We start from the raw sequence: 24,528 nt of genomic DNA, 5'->3' as shown, positions 1-24,528 counted from the left end.
AACCTTTATCTTGTAAGTAAATTTTATAATCTTCACTTTACTAGCTTTACAAGATGAAGAGCTGGGACTGAAAACTGCTTCTCTTTTGTACAAACTCTTTATCATTCCTCTTTTTCTCTTCTTTCTTCCAAAGTATGCATCATTTCTACACTCCATTTAATGCCATGTCTGTGACAGATTTCTTAAAATGTGCAGAATCAATCTTTGGTTCTTATAGTCTTCTCTGATGGGAATAAGTAACCATGTCCCAAAGACTGAAAACTACAGCTTTTAGCCAGAAAAGCCATGAAATGGTTGTAATAAAAATTCTGCTATTACCTCATTAATTTATTATCACATCACTACTACTTTGAAGTGAATGTGCAGTAAGATAAAGACAGTGGTCATACATCAGCAGAGGAAATGGTATGCTTAAAACATAGCCCAAATTACTATTGTCTTTGATCTCATTTATTTTATATCCTTCATGTCTTTTATTATTCTGCACATACTTCACATTTTAAAGGAGGATCTACATGTCAACTAATCTGGACAGATCCCCTGCCCTCTTCAACAAAGTACTTGATATCTTGAAAACTTAACAGGAGAGTAACACCTTTGGAAACATCTGTACACAGTTATCAGGTTCAAGTTCATCTGTTCTTTCCATTTTCTCTGTAATAATTCCCCCAACTCTCATGTCTTCAATTTGTCTAGCCCTCAGATGTCCCTGCAGCTGCACAGAAAGTCAGCAGGGGGAGCATTTGTCTGGAAGGACTTGGACTCTGGACTGCTTAGTGGTTCTATCCAAGTTTTACAAAGGGAATAAATTTCGTATTAAAAATAAAGTTACAACCTTCAGCCAATACCAGTAAGATATAGTAGAATAATACAATAAAAATATTTGCAAGAGGGGTAATCTTTAACAAAAGCAAGTTCAAGAAGGAATGTTGCTGGTTATTTCTCATCAGAGGTCAGCTCTTTGATACTAACTGGTATTTCAACTGTATTCCCAAGGAGTTTTAGGAACTAAAATGGAAATGTTATATTAGTTGTTAGTATTTGTGAAACTAGCATGATTATGTGCAGCCAATTTAATAATGACAATAGCTATCATTTATTGAGAACTTACATGCCTGGCACTGTGCTTTTTATTTTACAGATGAAGAACTGAGGCTTAGCAAGATTTAGTGATTTGCCCCAGGTTACACAACTGCTAAGCAGATTGTGAATCTAGTGAGGCTAACTCCAGTGCTCATGTGCTTAACCACTATGCTTCTTCCACTGCCTGTCTTCTCCTTCCCCACTGAGGGGGAAAAAGGTTGAATTGAATCTCCTCGCACCTTCCACCGACTCCTCCTAATAAATCAGTTTGTATGTGGATAAAGCCTCAGCTTATTATATTGATTACCTTCTCTAGAGTTAGCTCAGCCTCCGGCTTCATGTAGAACAAACTTATTCCCTCTGAACAATTATGGTAGTTCAAACCTAGTATTGACATAGACTCTTTAAGCTTCTAGGTAGCTGTCAATAATTTGGTGGAAATGTAATGATGCCATCAATTTTTCTCATGATGTCTTGTTTCTGATTTCCCAGTCTTTTACTTTGAGCATACACACACTCGATAATATTTTAAATGCTCACTGCCTACTTTCATTGAAAACCAGAAAAAAGGTAGAATTTCTTTAGAGGTTGAGAGAATGGAAAACAGCTCTTGTGCCTGAGCATGAGGAGAGGAATGGAACAAACAGCGTAACTTCAGGTTGGTAGTGGGAGGCAGTATAGTGGAAATAATCATACTGTTGCCTCTGAAAACCTCCATGACCTTGGATTTCATCACATCATCCTTTGGGTGGTGTTCCCTTGTCTGTGATGTGGGAAAAAGCAGCATGAAGTGGAAGGAGCATGAGTTTTGGAATTGGAGCTTGGTTTGTACTCAGGCTCTGCCATTAGTTGTGTGACTGGGCAAATTATTTAATCTGACTATCACCTTCTTCAACTTAAAAATAAGTATAATGCCCACTCTGCAGTGGTGTTTTGAGTATTAAAATCCACGTGATAATGCAGGTAAAGTGCCTACACACAGTGGAAGCTGAGGGAAGGTGGTTGTTTTTCCTCTGCCCCCAGTAGATGGAAACAGTTGGGCTAATTTATGTCTGACATTTCCTCCTGCTCTAATACTTAAATTCTGCTTTAAAATGTGGTATCATAATTTCTTGAATTGCTTCAGTTTTGAGAAAAGTCAGAGTGTATAATGCATGCTCACATTCTGGGCTTTCTGAAGAGTTTGCGTTCCAACCATGGCCATTAAACAGAAATAAAGTATACTGCTGGTGTTTGCAGTCAAGGCAACCACAAATCTTACAGTAACAACTATGTTATTATCAGAAATTTCTAAATCTGTTAATAGTTCTAGAAACACATCACAGTGATTGCTGTTATACAATTGAGCACAAACATATAATGAGTAGAGCTCTCAAGATAAGGAGGAACATGTTTCCTCTTCACTAGTATATATAAGAAATATGCTAAGAAGTATAACATTTTATTAAAAGGCTTAAAGGTATAATTTATTTTGAAGGACACACAAAAGACAGTATTGGAGGAGGGATCACCCATATGGTGGAAAACATAGAGCTCATAAAGGCAATAATTTATTACTTAAAAATATAGTAAGAATAATACTTGTTACTCTAGGCTAGTGTTCTGTAGGTTGTGTGCTCTATTTCTGGGCTGAATTGTAACCAGAATTTTAAAAAAATGACACAATAGAAAATATCAGAGTGCATTGCACATTGTAAGGGTAAAGTATGGCGAACTTTTGGTTATATACATATGTGTATACTGAGTTGTGATGGAAAATTTACTTCTTACTGTGGGTCATGGCAAAACATTTTGAAAGCCATTGCTCTTTATGACAGTGTCTAGTGTAGTATAATAAAACATATACTTTGAAAAAAAGCACTTGATGTATCTCAGTGCCAAAGAAGAGCCACAGCTTAAATTCTACTATAAGACATTAACAAACCTGTTCAACTTGTCATTTTCAGGCCATAATCTTTAAGTTATTACTTAATGAATCAATATACATAAGTACTTCTAAAAATGAGAAGAGACTTTTTGAGTATGCAGAGTAGTATGCAGCACTCCAATGGGGATACCACAAACTTAGTTCTAAAAATTCACTTACAGCAACCAATAAGATCTTTAGCCTTAATGACTCTTTAGTATTGTCTCAACATAGATTACCAGCCATGTTAAAAATCATTCAATTATAGGATCATTCAGAAACCATAATCTCTTGAAGTGAACATTTCAAAAAATAAAGAAACTAGCAAAACAAACTCCAAGATAATACAAAAAATGACACACATTCTAAGCATAAAAGGAACAGGGGGTGAAATAATTTGGAGAATGTAATCAAGCAGATTGAGAAAAGCCAAAAAATGTGTGACTTTGATAAATGAGGCATACCCCATACAGACTCTTTTAAAAAGCTGCCAAATATGGTTACCAATTAGTTATGCTGCAAAGCTTCTTTTTAAATGTTTTATGCTCCAAGTGGATAATCTCAAAGTGAAGTATGCTGTAAAAACATGGTAGGAATCTTCTGAGTCTTTATATTTCACATGAAAATCCCTAATATGTTTGTATAATTGACTCTGGTCAGTATTTGGATTAATATTCAAGTTTACCAAAACCTACAACTTTTTTGTCTCAAAATATAAAGATGTTACATTCACTTACAATGTATTATGATTAAGAATTCACCGCCATATTTGTTTAGGTTTAGACTAAGTTTGTGAGGCTCAGGACATTCATGTTCAATATTTTGCTTTTCTTAGATAAAACTTGCATACCATAAAATTCACCAATACAAGTGTATGATCAGTGATTTTAGTAAACATAGTTGTGCAACTATCATCACAATGCAATTTTAGAGCATTTTTATCACCCTTAAAAGTTCCTTTATGCTCATTTGCAGTTAATCCTTGCAGGCCTAGGACTAGGATAAGGCAAGTGAAGCAACCCCCCCACATGCAAAGTTTAAAGGGGCATCAAAATCTCATTAATCAAGATGAACAGAATTTTAGTCCAATATTTAAAAAATTAATGCATAATATCAAAATTTTAAATAAAGCTTGGATGTGATCCCTGTATTTGCTTTACTCAGGCTCGATTGCCTCACCCTAATACTGGCCCTGATTATCCCCTCTCTGCTCCCTTCAAGCCCCTGGCAACCACTAACATACTTTCTGTCTCTGTAGACTACCTATTCTGGACAAATAGAATCATACAATGTGAGATATTCAATAAATGGGATTCAAATGGCATGATATGTGGCCTTTTGCATCTGGCTTATTTCACTTGGCATAACTTTTTTTTTTTTTGTTTTTTGAGACAGAGTTTTGCTCTTGTTGCCCAGGCTGGAGTGCAATGGTGCAACCTTGGCTCACTGCAACCTCCGCCTCCCAGGTTCATGTGATTCTCCTGCCTCTGCCTCTCAAGTAGCTGGGATTACAGGTGCCCACCACCATGCCCAGCTAATTTTTTGCATTTTTAGTAGATACAGGGTTTCACCATGTTGGCCAGGCTGGTCTTGAACTCCTGACCTCAGGTGATCCACCTGCCTTGGCCTCCCAAAGTGCTGGGATAACAGGCATGAATCACCATGCCTGGCCCAGCATAACATTTTTAAGGTTCATCCATGTTGTAGATGTGTCAGTAGTCTGTTCTTTTTAATTGGTGAATAGTATTCCACTATATAGATATATCATATTTTGTTTATTTATTCACGAGTTGATGGACATTTGGGTTGTTTCTACTTTTTTAATATCATAAAGTTACTGTGAACATTTGTGTGTAATTTTTTGTGTGAATATGTTTTCCTTTCTCTTAGGTAAATAGCTAAGAATAGAATTGCTATGTTATATTTTAAGTATATATCTTACTTGATAAGAAACTGCCAAACTATTTTCCAATGTGGCTGTAGTATTTTGCATTCCCACTACTAGTGGATGAAAGTTCCAGTTGTTCTACATTGTCATCAGCACTTGGTATTGCCTATCTTTTTGATTGCAGCCATTCTAGAGGATGTATGGAAGCATCTCATTGTGGTTTTAATTTGCATTTCCCTCATGGCTAACAATGTTGAGTATCTTTTGTTGTGCTTATTAGCCATTTGTATATCTTCTTTGGGGAAATGTCCATTCAAATCTTTTGTTCATTAAAAAAATTGGATTGTCTTCTTTTTATTGAGTTGTAAGAGGTGTCATATATTCTGGATATAAGTCCTTTATCAGACATATGATTTACTAATGTTTTCTCCCAGTTGGTTTTTTTTTCATTTTCTTAATATGTCTTTTTAAATGCAAGGTTTTGAATTTTGATGAAGTCCAGTTTATCAAATTTTTAATGGATTGTGCTTTTTGTGTCTTATCTAAGAGCACTTTGTCTAATCCAAAGTCAAACAGATATTCTCCTATGTTTTCTTTGAGAAGTTTTATAGTTTTAACTAGAAAACTTGGATGGGATACTACAATGGATAATTGTAGGCAGTCTGAGAGCAAAACGAAAAAGGGAGGGCATTGAAAGGAGAAGGTTGGAGGGATTTAAAGAAGAGTTCTATGTTCTTTTAAATTTTGTCTGGATCCAATCTCTTGACAAATGAGAAAACACTTTAGTACAATTAATTAGGAAACCATGTCTGTTTGATCTGATGAACATTTAGTATTTGCTTTATCTGAGTAATATTAATATTAGTGGCAATGTTGCCTTTATCCAGAGTTCAAATGTTTGTTTTAATGTATATACAATACCATAGAAACGCAAAGAAGACATTCAAAGCAACACCAATGACACACTCACTTCATGGACGTAAGCAAACACAATGGCTTGATGATAATTTGTCATTTGATGGAATGTTAAATGAAAAAAATTTGGAGTTGAGATGGATGAATACCATATGCACATGAATGGAGTATGGCCATAAAATGCAATGAGGCATTGAGTATGCCACAAAAACAAACCTTGGAGAAATATCACATCCTTGCTGCATAAAGGCACCCAAGGAAAACCAAAGACTGTTAAATATTCCAAATTCATTTGGAGGATCAGGAGGACTTTGTGGGTCACGAGGTTCTTCATTGTTGTCTTCCAAGTGCCATTCATAAGGACTGAATCTGCTGACTAGGAAAAGAACTACGCTGACTCCAATGTAAGCGAAGACAATGCACATCCAGATTTCATAAGCCAGGGGATCCAGAAATGAGAATACGCCTGGTTTTGATTTCTGAGGCTTCTTTATCATGATGGAGATGCCCAGGCTCATGAATGGTTTTGAAAAATCTATGACTTCTTCACGGACCAATGTTATAGTGAGTGGAGCAACAGCTATATCAGCTCTCTGAAAAAAAAAAAGAAAACATATATGACTTTTAGAGACAGTCTTTTAATCAGTTATTTGTTACTTAATATACTTCTTTGGTGAAAATGTCAAGTTCTAAATCTTTACAAACAATTGAATTGTCAATGCTTAGGTTAGAAAAGTGGTAGTGTTCAATGGGTTCTAAAGTGCTTTAACTTGATCGTAAATTAAAGAAAGGGTGCTGGCCTTTTGTCCTCTGAGACACATTGGCTTAGAGCAACCGACTCTGCTTTCTTTTCCTAATAGTGTGTTTTTGCTACCTTATAATACAACTTGTACTGCCTTGTGACATATCACTGTTTACCTCTTGTTTTCTTATTTTAATTTTCATGTTCTTATGTCTTATCTCCCTCACTTGACTGAAAATTCTTGTGGAGCAGGCATAATATCATATACTTCTTATATCTGCTTCACTCTACACCATGAGGTGCAACACAGGGCCACAGCAGTTTAATTCTCAGGTGTTTGCTATCTTATATTATTCTTGAATTTTTTTTGAGAGTATATCTATTAAAACAGGTTTTTTGAAGGCAGAGACTCAGTCTTCTATTTTTGTATGTATCACTGCAACAGATTCTAAACTAAAGAAACTGTAGATTCCTAAAACATGAGTTGTTGATTATTGTATATGACATATGCGAACATGAAAGAATTTTGCTTGGGCAATAACAAGGGTAAAGCAGTTGTCAGAACACATATTAATTTATACAGTAAGCTATATTTTCTAGTGATAATATCAGTGTAGCACTCACATGTATTGAATCAATAAAATAAATGTCAGTAGTGCACTGCACAATTAACTCAGGCAAAGGCAGGCAACGTTTTTATATTAATCCCTTGAAAATAGGCACTAGGATTTTCTACATTTATTTCTTTTGTTTTTTTGCAATTGTTCCTTTCCAATGGTAGTAAGTCTTAGCCTGAAGCCAGGCCTTAAAATGCACACAAAGAAAAATCCTTCTGACTAAGGAAAGGCTTTTGGATGGTATATCATATATGAAGTGAAAACACCAGTTTTGATCATTTTTTTCTATGTTCGGAACAGCTATGCCTCAATACCCCTACCAAAGGGGAGAGGTAGGGAAGTCTGATATAGAGTATATTTTCAAAGAAATGAAATTTTACTCCTTTGAATTACATATGATAAACCAGTTGAGAAATACTCCTTAATTGGTTTAAGGGGAAATGCAGATGATGAACAGCTAGCTAACATTTATTGAGTGCTTATTCTATGTGAGGCACTTTGCTAAGCACATTATACTTACTATCTCATTTAATTCTCACAGTAACCTTGATGTTGGTACAATCACCATTCCTGTGTTAGAGATGGAGAAACTAAAGCACAGAGAGGCTGGGATTAGAACCCTGGTCTTCAGATTCCAGAACCCAGTTGCTTAATGAACATAATGTTCTAACTTCATAGATACTTGCAGGTTTCTACTATACACTACTTTTATCTGCAATTATCAACCTTAGCCAACCCCTCTTAGGTTCATTCCAATGCAAATTTGAGTCTTTATTCTGTGCCAAGCACTATTCTAGGTGCTAGGAATGAAGCAGTGAACAAGACAGACAAAACAGACAAAAATACTTACCTGCATGGAGGGCATCCTACATCCTTTACATCCTAGTGGAAGTTGCAGAAAGCATGGGTTTATTGAAGCCAACTGCCTACTGATCAAATTTTCCTTGGAGGCTCAACCATTTCAAACTCATCATTTCTAAAATTAAACCCATCTATCCCCCCAAAAGTAGATTCTCCTCTGTGTCTGTGAATGATGCTTATTTCAAACTTTTCCCAGTTCCTAATCCTTATCAGTCCTATCCTTTCTGCAGATGATCTTGCCTCTTTCTTTACTGAGAAGATAGAAGCCATTTGACATAAGCTCTATCATCTCAGTGCCCCCCCTACACTTTGTCAACATATTGCAGCATCTTTATACATTTCTTCTGTGTGTTTCCATCTCACAGAAAGTGACACTTTCTAAGATTTGATCAACTTATTCCATGCATTCTATATTTCTCTGTTGCTTCTTAAAACCCAGCTCTATCTACTGTCTCTTTTACATCTTTAATTTTTCCCTTCTCCATTAATCTATCCCAGTGGTTCTTAAAGTATGGGCCCTAGATTAGCAGCAAAAGAGTCACCTGGGAACTTGTTATAAATGCCAGTTCAACAGACACATGAAAAAATGCTCATCATCACTGGTCATCAGAGAAATGCAAATCAAAACCACAATGAGATGCCATCTCTTGCCAGTTAGAATGGCGATTATTAAAAAGTCAGGAAACAACAGATGCTGGAGAGGATGTGGAGAAATAGGTACGCTTTTACACTGTTGGTGGCAGTGTAAATTAGTTCAACCATTGTGGAAGACAGTGTGGCGATTCCTCAAGGATCTAGAACTAGAAATACCATTTGACCCAGCGATTCCATTACTGGGTATATACCCGAAGGGTTATAAATCACGCTACTATAAAGACACAATGCACCCGTATGTTTATCGTGGCACTGTTCACGGTATCAAAGACTTGAAACCAACCCAAATGTCCATCAATGATAGACTAGATTAAGAAAATGTGGCACATATACACTGTGGAACACTATGCAGCCATAAAAAAGGATGAGTTCATGTTCTTTGCAGGGAGATGGTTGAAGCTGGAAACCATCATTCTGAGCAAACTATTACAAGGACAGAAAACCAAATACCACATGTTCTCACTCATAGGTGGGAGTTGAACAATGAGAACACATGGCCACAGGTGGGGGAACACCACACCCTGGGGCCTGTCAGGGGGTGGGGGGCTGGGGGAGGGATAGCATTGGGAAAAATACCTAACATAAATGACGAGTTGATGGGTGCAGCAAATCAACATGGCACATGCATACCTATGTAACAGACCTGCACATTGTGCAAATGTACCCTAGATCTTAAAGTATAATTAAAAAAAGAAATGCCAGTTCTTGGGCTCCACCCCAGAGGTATGGGATGAGAAATTGTGGAGGGATGAGACTCATGTGGCCTTCCAGTTTGTTGTAATGCTTGCTATAATTTGAAAATCATTGATCTATTTTATTCACTTAAAAGCATTTTCAGGTAATCCTGTTTACTAACAAACAAAAATGAAACAGAAAACACTCCTCCCACTTTTTGATCCTGCTGCCTTCTTAACCACATTACATCTCTCCCTAACACCACCAGTATTATTGTAAAAATACAGCTTTACTGTCTTGATATCAACACCACTTTCTCCTTATACCCCTGAGACTTAATTTCCAGCCCCTCCAAATTACTGAAATTGTTTCTTGAACTATATACTTGACTACTAAATCCAAAGATCTTCCTTCAGACATTAACTGCTTGTGTGACGCCATTGGCCTTTTGCAGTATGTACCCTCTTTCCTTAGTTCTCTGTTATGAAAGACTCCAGATTCTCCTCCTACCTCCCTGAATGTTCCTTCTCTGACTTTCCTTCCTAGTTCTGCTCTCTCAATCAAGGTGCACCTCTGTACCCCAAGAGACTATTCAGAGTGCCTGTCTTAGGAGATAATCAATGAAGGTTTGTTCTTTAAGGTTCTGTCCTTCACTTTCATCCCTCAGTATTGTTACCTATGGTTTCAACTCTCATCTCATTGTGGCTAACTTCTGAATTTCCAATTCCATGTTACTAACTAGAAGGGAGCCAAAGACAAATTTTCATCTATTTTACCCTTTTGCCTGAAGCTAGACCTGGTCATAGTAAAAAAGGTTACTGAGGAGAATGAGTTGGCCAGAAAGCTAGCAGAGGTTTTTTTTTTTTTTTGGCAGAGAGAGTCTGAATCAGTTACAAAGAGTTTTGTCATGCCAAGAGAATTCACAGATAAAGCCACTTCCTCTCTTTGCCAACATGTCTGCCTCCTGCTCAGAGCATGCAAATACCCCTCTAGTATCATTTCTCACTTGATTTCATTTGAATTTAATTACTTAATTTAACCAGTATTTTTCATCTTTTAAGTCTAAAAGATAGTTCTAGGAGAAATTGTTACTTGTTTGTTTTAGAAAAAAGAAATAAGAAGGCATTCACCTAAGAAAATTATTTTGGAATGAATTTAAGGAATTTGGGCTCTTTTCTAGCAGGTACAGAAAGGAGTTTGAGAATCTTGACCCCTTTAAAAAAACTCTGACTCGGTAATTGAAGCACCTACTACATGGTAAGCACCACTAAATACTAACAAGACATGGCTAGATGGATAAAGCAGGACTTTGTGTTGTCTGAGTCCCAGGAACATTCATCAAAAGAACAGATCCCAAAAAAAGGCCATTCCTAGTTTGAAGTACTTCTGAAATCACAAAAGAGAACAGGAAGAATCTGCTCCCCTTAGGCACTTGCCTTTTATTCCCCTCAGCCTGGCATTTCCATATTTTTTTCTGGATTGTTTCTTTATAAGGAGATTTTTAAAAAAATGTGGAATTTATCTATGTTTTGGAGGGTGCTCTCCTAATCAAGAATGGCATTAAATCTGTGCTCAGTTGTACTTCATTTGATGTAGACCTGACTCCAAAAGGATAATTCCCCATGATGAACCTTAAAAAGACCTATTACAGATGGAAAAAGACAAAGGAATAGCAAAAAACTGGTGGAAGAAGGCTCAAGGACAGCTTGAGGCAGAATCTGTAGCTCCCTTTCCTTCTATTGGTAGGAGACTTAGCAACTCTTCTCCTTTCTTGAATGTTTGGTAAGAAACCAAGCAGCAGAACTCATGTCAGCTCAGAGCCAGCCTTGGAGAAGCCCTTGCCCTCTATCACCACTATCCCCACAGGCAGTCGTTGGCCGCATGTAAGTTTTCTTTTGAAAAGTGTCTGTTCATGTCCTTTGCCCACTTTTTTATGGGGTTGTTTTTTGTACACCAAACCCCTGTAATATGCAATTTACTTAGGTTACAAACCTGCATATGTACCCCTGAACGTAAAATAAATGTCAAAAAATGCTGTTGTGATAATTGATGATTTCAGAGCATAGGACCTGCTTGTCATAATTAGTGTGGAGCAATCATGTTATGGCAGTCCCAGGAGAGCTCAATATGTATTTTGGATGCTAGTTAGTTATATGCTCCTCCCTGTAACTAACTAACATCCAAAAATATCCATTGAGCTCTCCTGGGATTGCCATAGCAAGAAGGTAAAGGGAGTGGTCACTTTCAAGGCAACTTAAAGACTGAGGAGGCCCACACTGATGAAAAACTGAAAAAGGTAAGTCTTCAAATGGAATTCCTTTCCTAGTCTCTGCTCTTATGAAAGCCAGCTGGAGGCTGGGAGAGAGAGTGGTAAGAATTATGGATGGGGCTAGGTGAAATTCTGACTCAATAATGAAGTGCCTCTCTTGGGGTGTCCTGAATCACTCCAGTGGCCAGTTGTCTTCAAGCCATTGCTTGCACTGGTAATAGCAGTAGGCAAGTTATTTTCAGAAACCTAGGTAGGTAAGTGCGTGGTAGTGGTATGAGGGTGCTCCAATTGACAGACAAAATCAAGCAAATGGAAAGAGCACAGAGTAAGAGTTTGTTAGTGCTTTTGCTTGCATCTTGACTACTTAAAGTATTTTAATCAAGCAGCCTAAGTGTGGCTGTGTGGGCTCAGTAAACACACTGAATTAGGTTTGAATTTTCCACTCACCAGTTGCAAACATGGAACAACTGCATTATTGGAGAGGATTTTACTTGAGGGGATTTATAATCCTTTCCATAGGTGGGTTGTCAAAGTTGTAAATGTTATAAAACTTAAAAACCAACAAACTCATATGTGTAGGGCTGATGCACTTAAGAATCTGACAGATTTTAGCCAGAGATGATGCTGACTTTAAACGTAATTTAAAAAATTCTTTGAGATTGCAAGCTTGTTATATCTTTAAGAATTTTCATCTGATTATCTGATACAAAACTTGTAACCCACCTTGAGACTACAAATGAGCAGGAGCTTGTCAGATACCATTTTAAAGTACTTTCTGAAAGCAAGGAAGGGGATAGGAGAGAGGGAGTAGACAATGTATTGATGTGTAATCATAATGTACTATATGTTATGTTATCCAAGAGAAGAAGCAGACATGACCTGACCCTTTGTCCCTGTATCAGCCACAAGGCTCTAGCTGCCTTTGGCAGACATTTCCTTTGGAAAGTTGATATGTGTTGAAAACAGGAGTGGGGCAGAATCAAGCTAGACAATAGGAATATAATTGCTGTGTGCTGGGGGACAAGACTTAAACTGATTTATTGGCAGTACTCTATGGGACATTTACTGTCTGCAATTGATAAGATCTGGAGAAAAGAATGAGGCTTATTTAAATCTGTGCAACATCAAGCAGTGTCACAACAGAATATCCTAATTTCTTTATCCAGAACAGGTATCCCAGACTGGATCTATTGTTCTTGGGGTGTTGAGAGAGTTAAAGATAATATGAAGATAAAAAAGTGTCCCTGAAGCTGGATGAAGGCCTTGTGAGACTACGTTTAGCTGGAAATATTTTCCCCACTTTTTCTGCTTAGAACGGCATACTTCATGTGTCCTTAATGCTCCTTCCTGGAGTTCACATGCATCATTTGAAGGAGGGGGCACTTTTATCAAATCATCGGCCCTTCTGCCAAAGCCCAGTATAATCACCTGAAGAATATCTGGCATCTGTTACTGGACCCTTGCTTCTCTGACTTTTAGCTGGAAGGACAAATTGACTCTCTGCCTTTCTTAATGGAAAATGAATCCAGCTTAGGATAGTGACAACCTAAGAGATAATTTCTTCTAGGCAGAGAAATGTCAGCGCAAATAGTATCTGTAAAGTTGCCATGTGTCCTGGGAGCGTGAAGGAGTCTGGAGACACCCAGGGAATATGACCTATAATCAACCATCCCTGCAACCCCATTACTACCCCCAGGCTCTCTGCTATCTTCTAAGTCAGAAGAAGCAATTTAAGTAGCAGCTTGTCAAGCCTTTCCCAAAACAACCCCCCTCTTCTTTATCCTTAGTTGTAAGTGCTAGGAACATAAGGAACATGGCAGTTGCCCACTGGGAGGTGTTCTGTTAATTGGAGCCTCAATTTCCTTTTAGCCTTTCTCCTGACTCTCTTTTTCTCTTAGATCCTATCTCCTCTACAAGGGCAGAACCCCCAGCTTGTCTATATTGGGTTTTCAAATATTTCAAGTGATAACTAGAAATGTGGATTACATTATCCTGGAGGCCATAAATAAGCAGGATGAGTATCTTGGATGAAAAAAAAAAAAGCAAAATGAGTATCTTAGATGGAAAAGTTTATAATACAACTAGATTGTAAGCCCCTTAGAGCCAGGTGGGGATGCTATGTCTGATTGATACAACACCAATATTCCCATAATCCGACAAGTTTAGTGAACTGAGCCAGTGTGACCCAGTGGACAGAGCACTAGACCATGAGTCACAAAACCTGTGTTGCCAAGTTGTGGGATTTTGTGACTTTGTCCAATCCTGCTGCCACTCCTGTACCTGTGTCCTCTATCAGGCTTTGGTTTCCTGATTACCTGAGGGGCAGTTCTGATGTCTTGTCTTGGCTGGTCCCCATATGCATTTGTAAAAATGAATGGTAAGGTAGGATTCAGGATGTTTAAGAGCCCTGCTAGCAAAAAAAATGCTGTTTTAAAGTGCCCTCAAAACATATGGTATTTAGAAGCCATAAAAACTTGTGGTCTGTAAGCCATTTGATCTGGGACTGTTACCATGTAGTGGTGTTACAGACATCCAACTCAAAATCAAAACTGCTAAAAGCAGGTGGACAGTTTCAAGTCCATAATGTTCTGAAGGGCTTACATAATGGGGCACATTGTGTCCTACTGAGGTTTGTTTCAAAAATAGCCTTCTTAGAGATACAAGGTGCCCCAACATCAACCTGATTTGAATTTCTTTAGGAAAAACCTATTTATAAATCATCTGAAAACAGGCTGATTGGCTTCTTTATTCTTTAACAAATTTAATTCATTTTGATTCTTTCTTGAGACTTTATGACTGACACTGAAATCTCCCTTGCAGAGCTTTCTTCATCTCTGATTTTTTTCATTCTTTCCACTCTGCTCTGTTTTACATACTAAAAGCATAAGAGAAATACCCTTAAGATAAAGCAGTGCCTATCTGTGTAGGTTTCATGTTCACTGCAAGAAATATTTCCCTGTTCTCCATCTTTTTACTCATTAAGAACTTAGAGAAACCATTAGGGGTTTTCAGTTCTTCTTTTTTAAAGCAACTTGCAAACCACAAGAGGCCAGGCCTGCCAGAAATGAAAGCCTGTGTTTTCATTTTTCTCCATTTCTGTCATTGATAGAGAAATTGAAAACTTCCCAATGCCAAAAGACTAAAACTTCTAAATGAAGATGAAGACACATTTAGCTCATGAGATCATCCTCTTTAACAGAGAGCTTTTACTCCAAGCATGATAAGAACGTCTATTTTTCATAGCCACAGGTTTTAGAAGAAAATGGAATTTGGCTTTCCAACCTGTCTTCTCCGATGGGTTGGTTTGCTGTAGTTCTCTGGAATCACCTCCTGTTATAAGCCCAGAAAGCATCAGAAAGTTGTTTTAGGCAGGGGAAGGAGGAGGACATTTCTGTAAGAGCCTCCCTGGCTATTGCTTTTGTCTTTAGTAGAAAGAACTAAAAGGAAAAGATGGGAAGGTTCCTATAGGAACACTTTTCCTATTCAGAAGTAGAGAGAAGGCATCTAAGTTGCTAAACAAATAAGGGACTCTAATACTCAAGCTCCCTCACTCACAAATAGACAAACTGGAATGAGGAAGAGATATGTGGAGATTAAATGAGTGCAGTACAGGGAACATGCCGAAGGAGAAACCAAATCCAGTGAGAAAATTAGTCTTTGTCTGAACAATGTCAATAAATCTGCCTTGCTCTATGTCACTGTGTGTAATGTCTTCCTCAATGCCAGGAGAGCAGTGATCTACTTACAGAGAGTGACAGGTGAAATATGGTCATTCAGTTGTGATGGGGTGGTAGAGTTCATGGTATAGCTCACATCAGATAACCTGGGCTAGTGGAAACTTACACCTTAGCCTGAGTGCGGTGACTCACACCTGTAATCCCGACACTTTTGGAGGCTGAGGCGGGTGGATCACTTGAGGTCAGGAGTTTGAGACCAGCTTGGCCAACCCCATCTCTACTAAAAAATATTTTTAATATTAGATGGGCATGGTGGCAGGTGCCTGTAGTCCCAGCTACTCAGGAACTTGAAGCAGGAGAATCACTTGAACCCTGGATGCAGAGATTGCAGTGAGCCAAGATCATGCCACTGCACTCTAGCTTGGGTGACAGAGCAATACTCCATCTCAAAAATAAATAAATAATAAATGAAATAAAAAGACACTTATGCCTTAAATTTCTTGCCACGCTGCTGTGGCCAACCACTCTTCTCTCCAGAATGACTAAGGCACCATAAGCCTTTCTAATAAATTTCAGCTATCTTTCAGAATGGGATGGGCCTGAAACCACACTTTGGCTGTTGGACAGAGTGTAATGGTTAAAAAGCATGGACTTCAGAGTCAAAGACCTGGGTTAAAGTTATTGTGTCACTGTTACAGTTGGAATATTTGTGTCCCCACATCCCTCCACCCCCACCAATTCATATGTTGAAATCCTAAACCCTAAGGTGATGGTATTAGGAAGTGGGGCTTTGGGAGGTGATTAGGTCATGGGAGTGAAGCCCTCATAAATGAAACTTACAGTATCCTTATAAAAGAGGCCCAAGAGGGACCCCTTACCCTTTCCATCATGTGAGAACACAGGAAGAGGTACCATCTATGAGCCTGAAAGTGGCCCTCACCAGACAATGAATCTCCCTTGATCTTGGACTTCCCAGTCTCCAGGACTGTGAAAAATAAATTCCTGTTGTTTATAAGTGACCCAGTTTATGATGTTTTATTATAGCAGTCCAAACAAACTAAGATAGTCACTGTAAACTGTTTGGTCTTTGGCATGTGACTTCACCTCTCTAGGCTTCAATTTTCTCACATGTGGAAAGTGTTTAATAATGGCACATTCCAGAGGCATGTTGTGAGGAGTAAATTACATAAAGTGTATAAAGCACTTAGCACAGTATCTGGTAGCCAGTAAATATGCAACAAATGGTAGCTAATAATAGTAGTAGTAGTAGTAGTAATAGTAGTAGTAATGGTAGTAGTAGTAATAGTAATAATAATATTATAAGATTATATCCCACCATGTACTCAATTTAATGAATATTGGCTTAGGTATTACTGTATGCCAGACGTTGATTCATTAAAGCAAAAAGTGAGCATTTACTATGTATCAGGTACTGTGCTAAGAGCAAGAGTGAGCTGTAAGCAAGACAAGACCTCTTGGAGCCTAAGTGTTGGGGAGATGAGGAACATGAAAGAGAAGAAAACCTTATCAACGACTTGTAAAAGATTAGAACTGTGTCAAGATGGTTCAGAGATTCTCAGAGTCCTCAGAAATCATGACTGGATGCTCTGCCACTTGTTCAGCCCTCTTTGCACTGGCATTGGAAATTCTTCTCTTTCTTACTGCTGGATTCACTTGAATCTCATCTGCCACTTAGCCCTGCCCCAGTTCCCAGGACCAATCTTGACCCAAGACAGGAGACAATGGCTCCAGGCCCATAGATGGGGGCTGAGGTTCAAGTTGCTTTGCTGTTTGTCTGACTAGAGGATGGTGCTCCAGTTTTTATATCTGGGGTCCAGCCTCATTTTTGTTACCTTTCTGTGCCCTTATTTTTAGAAATGAGCTTCTGACTTTGTGGTTCCTCCCAAAGGCCTGTTCCAAGAACTGATTTAGCAACCCCAGTACTCTCGTATGATTGGAGAGCTATACCTTATTCTTGCTGGTTTCCATCCCAAGCACTAGAGTCCTTCTCCAGAACCTCAGTCCAATAAATATAAACCTGGTTGTTTGCTTCTTGCAAGCTAGGACTTCTCAGTATCTCCACCTCCTAGATTCCTCTGTCTTCCCCTTACTTAGTCTAGGTATTGTCTAGACAGAAAGTTATTATTACAGGTAATCTTTGTTTGCTAGAACTAAACCTTTGCCACCACCCCCTGCACTTGGATTAGTTCTCTAGTGACTGGTTTACTGAATGGGCAGTTTTTCTGTCCAGTTCTGCTTATTTCCCTGTGCCTCATTAAGCTGCCCAAGATATAACATTCACAATCAGAGGCCAAAACCATTTAATACTAAGTGACCCAGGAGCTCTGAAGATACCACTGTACCTTTCTTAAAAGCCCTAATTGCCCATATTAATTATTTTGCACTTGACTATAGATAAGCCCCTGGCAGAACCATTCTGTTCATTTTTCATTCATTAATTCAGCAAGTATTTATTGAACATCTATGTTTCAGACTGTGTGATATTGAAATGAATCCGCTACATCTTCTGTCCTCGAGGAGTTCATAGTCTAGTAGAACAGTGGAACTTGTAAATGGATCATTACAATACAGGCTTAGAAGTCCTATATGAATATGGAAAGGGAGGAAGCAAAAAGCAGGGGTACCTAACCCAGACCGCAGGCAAGTAGATGCGAATAGAGAAGGTTTTCTGAAACAAGTATCACTGCTGTGTTTCAGAGGACTAGTAGGTGGTATTAGCTGCTGAAGAGACGCAAAAGTACTTCCAGGCTTATACTAAGTGAGAGCTCAGCACCTTCAGGGAACAACACTTACTTTTCTATAGCTGGAACATTGGGTGTGAGGGGGAAAGAGTACAGGAGGAAGCTAGAGAGGTAGGCGGGTGCTAGATTATAAAGTGCCTTATTTGCCATGTGAAGGAATTTGAATTTTATCCTGATTTTTAAAGTGGGAAATTACAGTAATGTGGAGATCTAATTTGCCAGGGTAAGAACAGACGCAGGGTAACAAGTTAAATGACTGATAGATGTTAAGAACCCTAATTAAGGTGATGGTGGTGGGGGTGAAGAGTGTGTCTAGATTTGAGAGACTTAAAAGTAGAATTCATAGGACATGGTGACTGATTAGATAAGAGGGAACAATGAGGAAAGATGATGAGGTTGCTTAGGCAAAGTTGCTTAGGCAACTATGTGGGTGGTAATTCTGCTGCCTGAGCTAGAGAACACAGAAGGAACAGATTTTAAATAGAGGGCAGGCTGTGCTTAATGTTGCCAAATAAAATCCCCCAATTCTATTTTCCTTTTGGTAAAATAATCCTGTTGTCCAAAGGATACCACTGACAACCTACCTTTACAGAGTGCAACTGTAGAAGAATATATTTTTCTTGTAGACTATATGTAAACTATACAATTGGATAAATACTGCACTTGAAAATTAAATACTCTCTCTTCTTCGTTAATTGGAAAGCACAGAGTAAATGAAAACAGAATTAGAAAAAACTCACCCCATAGACAAGTTCCCCAACCATGCCGTTCCATATTTTTGTCTCTGGATCCCTTGCACCATATTTCCCATCACCAACGATGGACAATTTGTATTTGATCCTGACATGTTTGGCTATTTCATAGGCTAGGTCTACACAATAGCCTTCATATCGTTCATTTCCTTCCAGTTGCTCGTGGTTCTTCTTGTACATTACATATGGTGATTCCTTTGGGACCAGAAGCAAGATAAAAGGATTACAACTATACATTTTTCCAAGAGAAGATAAATGTAATAATTTTTCCCCTCTGTAACTATTGAGGTTTGGTATGTGAAAAAGGTCTTTAAATTGTTACTCAGTAAACAGAAGAGCCTTGAGTATTCATTCGGTCATATTCTTTTTTTTTTTGGTGGTGGGGAGGAAGTGCTTAACTGATAATTTAAGGAAGCAGAGAAGGATTTCAGTTCTTTTTGAGAGTTTGAAAGACGGCCCAGTTTTCACCTATCAAGTCTTTGATTTCATCAAATTTTGCAGAGTTAGTTACATGATGCTGAAGTGCCTTTGATTTCTCAAGATTTATTATGTAGGAATCACAGGTAGTTGAGGCAAAGCCCTGGGAAAGCACTGTGATCCTTGTGAGGTCAGGGTCCGTGGCATTTACATTTTTATATCTCCAGGACCTAGTATAGTACTTAAGACAAAGGGAGTATTTGATACGTATGCTTAGACGAAAGGCAAACTTCAGCCTAATTCAGAAAATCATACTTTCACACCTAGTGATATATTTATTTTTAACCTAGGTTTGTACTTCATTCAGTAAAACAAAACCAGCTTTTAGAAAAGTGTTTTAAAACTAAATGAGAATACTATCTCACATTTTAAGTGCTTTGAGTTTTGCAGAAAACTTCTTCATGTAGTGAATTGTGCCTTGAAATGGGCTTATGATATGGGTAGGTGATGAGTATTATACCCCTTTCATAAATGAAGAAAAAACAACCTGAGGCTCAGAGAAGTTGTGACTTGCACAGTTTTACAGGTTAGTGGTAGACCTAATTTTAGAATCCTAATATACTCTCTCCTCCACACAATGCTGCTTCCCCCACAATGAAGAATTAGGTTTCAAGTCCAGATGAAGCATCAGTCCTATGGGGGCGGGCATGGAGGCGGGGAGAAAGACGAAAATGATAATCTAAAACTGTTCTAAATTCCTATTCTTTTTCTTTCTTTCTTTTTGTTAAATGACATTCTGTTCATCATCATGGTAAGATACTTTGAGAGTTTCCTGAGCTTCCCTGTTGGAAGTTTTTACTGTTTGAACTTGAGGTCTTTTCTACTGATGGAAAAATACTTTTCAGAAAACAGAAGTCTTGCTGGACAGAAAACCCACCTACCTACTGTTCACACTTACCAAAATGGTAGTCACTACTATGGTCCGATTCTCTGAGGATGCACTGTCATTGCTGATTTGCTGATCTGAGAAAGGCACAAACCTTTCATACTCATTCCAGTAGCCGGCCTAGAAACAGAAGACATTTGACCTGGATGCCTATTTTTCCCTCAAAAAAGTACTGCATGAAATTCAAGTGCTGTTGTGGAACAAAACTTTCTTGAGCTCTATAAGGATTGACATCCTGTCTCCCCATGTCTTGTCATTCCCATCAGGACCCCCAACACTGACACACACACAGATGTGCTATTCCTTCATCCTGGAGGTTCCCATATTCCACTCACCCTTACTGATATTTTGTAAAATAATAACACTTATTTTCTTGCATCCAAATGCTGTCCTTTTTCAAGAGCCCTTTTCTTTAAATGTCTGTTTTGGTTACTTACTTTTCGAGAGCCACTGACTTTCATTTCATACACATCAATGGTATAATTTGTCCTACGTCCGTAAGTGTCAAATTGGATGTTTCCAGTCATTCCTTGTACTTGCACCTGGTAGAAAGAGAAAATTTAAAATTTAAAAATAACGCGGCATTATTGCCTTCTAAGTCTCTGGGATGAGGTCTACTGATAGATCTTGGAATCTTGAAGAATTATTATTGCAAGTCATTGAGTTCTATCCACCAGATCAAGTCTATACAGATCTTCATTTCCTCCACAGTATTTTCTTGGTATGCCTTTTAGTTTTGAAGCATTGAGTAGGTGTAAGATGCTGTTACTTACATAATACAATGAGGGCTCTACTGCCACTTTTTCAAGGACCTGAAATTTCCACTAGTCCCTTTCGGAGAATACTCTGCAGGCTATCCCCTTAACTAGGGTAATGTATTCTAAACTGAGTTCCTTGGGGACCATGGCTGTGTCTTATCTTAATATTTCCCATATCTGAACATATTCTGGTTTCAGTAGCATGGGCACTGTTGCACTTGGACTCATATCATAGCTTCAATTATTAACTGAATGACCTTCGGCATGTTCTTAATGCTTTTTTACCCCAGTGTCTTAATCTGTAAGATTGAAAATCCTAGTAGTACCTATCTTTCAGAGTTATTGAGAGGATTAGAGAAGATAGATATGTGTGTGTATATATATCTATATATATATATCTATCTATTAAGCATCAGAACACATGCTAGCTATATTAATTATTGTTAACCAAATAGATTTAGTTCTGTTTCTTGAGAGAGTTACACATTTACCAGCTACTACGGTGACAGGGATGAGCTTTCCCTCTTATTTGACCTACACTCAGCTACAGACAGGTAACAGACAAGAGAGCTAAGCCATGGAGGGGTAATTCAAAGACTGATAAAATTTATTAAGCCTAAGGGGTCAGGAATATGGAGCACTAGACAAGAAAGATAGAAGAACTGGAAGCCAGAACACTTGTTTGGGATGCCAAATGCTGATTTCATGTATGGCACAATTTTTCCTAGGCCTGAGCTCAGTATTATGAATTAATAAAAGGCCATCTCTTCTAAGTAGAGAGATTCTTTACCTAGTTTACAGTGCAGGGACACTGGATGAAATACCCTTTACAAATATAAGTCATTATTGTTAACCACTTACATTACTCATCTGGCAAGTAAAGGTCAAAGACTTTGCTTCAAAGAGAAAGGATATATCTCATTTTCCTAGTATGAAAGAATGGAATTGTTTTTCATCACTTATAGAAAATGACAAACTGTCAAACAAGTCAGAGGTGGCAGTGGGTTTGTGTTGCAGAAAGAAAAATGTTGTCAAATATTAGGGAACATTTTTTTAAAGGGAAAGGGGCTTATTCACCACCAGTAGGAGACTGTGGAATTCCTATGGAAAGGAAAATGCTCCAATGTGATGAACTGAAAACAAGATGATTGTCCAATGGTTCCAACAAAGCTAAGCACTGTTGTTAGCTTAGGCTTGCAGAGAAGGTGGCATCACACTTCTAGTTAGAGAAAGGACCTTTGTTGAGATAGAAATTACTTATCCAGCGGGATGAGACTGATATATAGTGTGAGCACGAAGGGCTCTTTATACTCTATTTTGAGCATTGAATTCTGATAGAAGAGTTAGGAAGGGACAAGGGCAATAGGAACTTATTAAGGAAAGCCTTCATTGTGAAAATAGCTAGGGCTTTAAGTCTCATTAAGAGTCATCTATTGGGGCGGAGCAAGATGGCCGAATAGGAACAGCTCCAGTCTCCAACTCCCAGCGCGAGCGACACAGAAGACCGGTGATTTCTGCATTTTCAACTGAGGTACTGGGTTCATCTCACTGGGGAGTGCCGGAGGATCGGTGCTGGTCAGCTGCTGCAGCCCGACCAGCGAGAGCTGAAGCAGGGCGAGGCATCGCCTCACCTGGGAAGCGCAAGGGGGAAGGGAATCCCTTTTCCTAGCCGGGGGAACTGAGACACACAACACCTGGAAAATCGGGTAACTCCCACCCCAATATTGCGCTTTAAGCAAACAGGCACACCAGGAGATCAGATCCCACACCTGGCCGGGAGGGTCCCACGCCCACGGAGCCTCCCTCATTGCTAGCACAGCAGTCTGTGATCTACCGGCAAGGCAGCAGCGAGGCTGGGGGAGGGGCGCCCGCCATTGCTGAGGCTTAAGTAGGTAAACAAAGCTGCTGGGAAGCTCCAACTGGGTGGAGCTCACAGCAGCTCAAGGAAACCTGCCTGTCTCTGTAGACTCCACCTCTGGGGACAGGGCACAGCTACACAACAACAACAACAACAAAAAAGCAGCAGAAACCTCTGCAGACGCAAACGACTCTGTCTGACAGCTTTGAAGAGAGCAGTGGATCTCCCAACACGGAGGTTGAGATCTGAGAAGGGACAGACTGCCTGCTCAAGTGGGTCCCTGACCCCTGAGTAGCCTAACTGGGAGACATCCCCCACTAGGGGCAGTCTGACACCCCACACCTCACAGGGTGGAGTACACCCCTGAGAGGAAGCTTCCAAAGCAAGAATCAGACAGGTACACTCGCTGTTCAGAAATATTCTATCTTCTGCAGCCTCTGCTGCTGATACCCAGGCAAACAGGGTCTGGAGTGGACCTCAAGCAATCTCCAACAGACCTACAGCTGAGGGTCCTGACTGTTAGAAGGAAAACTATCAAACAGGAAGGACACCTACACCAAAACCCCATCAGTACATCACCATCATCAAAGACCAGAGGCAGATAAAACCACAAAGATGGGGAAAAAGCAGGGCAGAAAAGCTGGAAATTCAAAAAATAAGAGCACATCTCCCCCGGCAAAGGAGTGCAGCTCATCGCCAGCAACGGATCAAAGCTGGACGGAGAATGACTTTGACGAGATGAGAGAAGAAGGCTTCAGTCCATCAAATTTCTCAGAGCTAAAGGAGGAATTACGTACCCAGCGCAAGGAAACTAAAAATCTTGAAAAAAAAGTGGAAGAATTGACGGCTAGAGTAATTAATGCAGAGAAGGTCCTAAACGAAATGAAAGAGATGAAAACCATGACACGAGAAATACGTGACAAATGCACAAGCTTCAGTAACCGACTTGATCAACTGGAAGAAAGAGTATCAGCGATTGAGGATCAAATGAATGAAATGAAGCGAGAAGAGAAACCAAAAGAAAAAAGAAGAAAAAGAAATGAACAAAGCCTGCAAGAAGTATGGGATTATGTAAAAAGACCAAATCTACGTCTGATTGGGGTGCCTGAAAGTGAGGGGGAAAATGGAACCAAGTTGGAAAACACTCTTCAGGATATCATCCAGGAGAACTTCCCCAACCTAGTAGGGCAGGCCAACATTCAAATCCAGGAAATCCAGAGAACGCCACAAAGATACTCCTCGAGAAGAGCAACTCCAAGACACATAATTGCCAGATTCACCAAAGTTGAAATGAAGGAAAAAATCTTAAGGGCAGCCAGAGAGAAAGGTCGGGTTACCCACAAAGGGAAGCCCATCAGACTCACAGCAGATCTCTCGGCAGAAACTCTACAAGCCAGAAGAGAGTGGGGGCCAATATTCAACATTCTTAAAGAAAAGAATTTTCAACCCAGAATTTCATATCCAGCCAAACTAAGTTTCATAAGTGAAGGAGAAATAAAATCCTTTACAGATAAGCAAATGCTTAGAGATTTTGTCACCACTAGGCCTGCCTTACAAGAGACCCTGAAGGAAGCACTCAACATGGAAAGGAACAACCGGTACCAGCCATTGCAAAAACATGCCAAAATGTAAAGACCATCGAGGCTAGGAAGAAACTGCATCAACTAACGAGCAAAATAACCAGTTAATATCATAATGGCAGGATCAAGTTCACACATAACAATCTTAACCTTAAATGTAAATGGACT

At 39.1% G+C, this 24,528-nt stretch overlaps 1 protein-coding gene across 2 annotated transcripts in view; it reads right to left on the bottom strand.

The window, feature by feature from the left end:
• Positions 1 to 24,528, bottom strand: part of GRIA3 (glutamate ionotropic receptor AMPA type subunit 3) — a 315,030-nt gene that overhangs the window by 68,271 nt on the left and 222,231 nt on the right. For both annotated transcript variants that reach the window (XM_025373321.1, XM_025373320.1), the window contains exons 8-11: positions 20,602 to 20,706; positions 20,177 to 20,284; positions 18,790 to 18,996; positions 6,009 to 6,385 (exon numbers count right to left, since the gene is read on the bottom strand). In XM_025373321.1, coding sequence (XP_025229106.1) covers positions 6,009 to 6,385; positions 18,790 to 18,996; positions 20,177 to 20,284; positions 20,602 to 20,706 — 797 coding nt within the window. The remainder of the gene's footprint in view (positions 1 to 6,008; positions 6,386 to 18,789; positions 18,997 to 20,176; positions 20,285 to 20,601; positions 20,707 to 24,528) is intronic.

The sequence above is a fragment of the Theropithecus gelada genome, chromosome X (genome assembly GCF_003255815.1).
Source record: "Theropithecus gelada isolate Dixy chromosome X, Tgel_1.0, whole genome shotgun sequence".
Taxonomy (NCBI): Eukaryota; Metazoa; Chordata; class Mammalia; order Primates; family Cercopithecidae; genus Theropithecus; species Theropithecus gelada.
The sequence above is the reverse complement of the archived record's forward strand: the minus strand, read 5'-3'. Positions and strand labels throughout refer to the sequence as shown.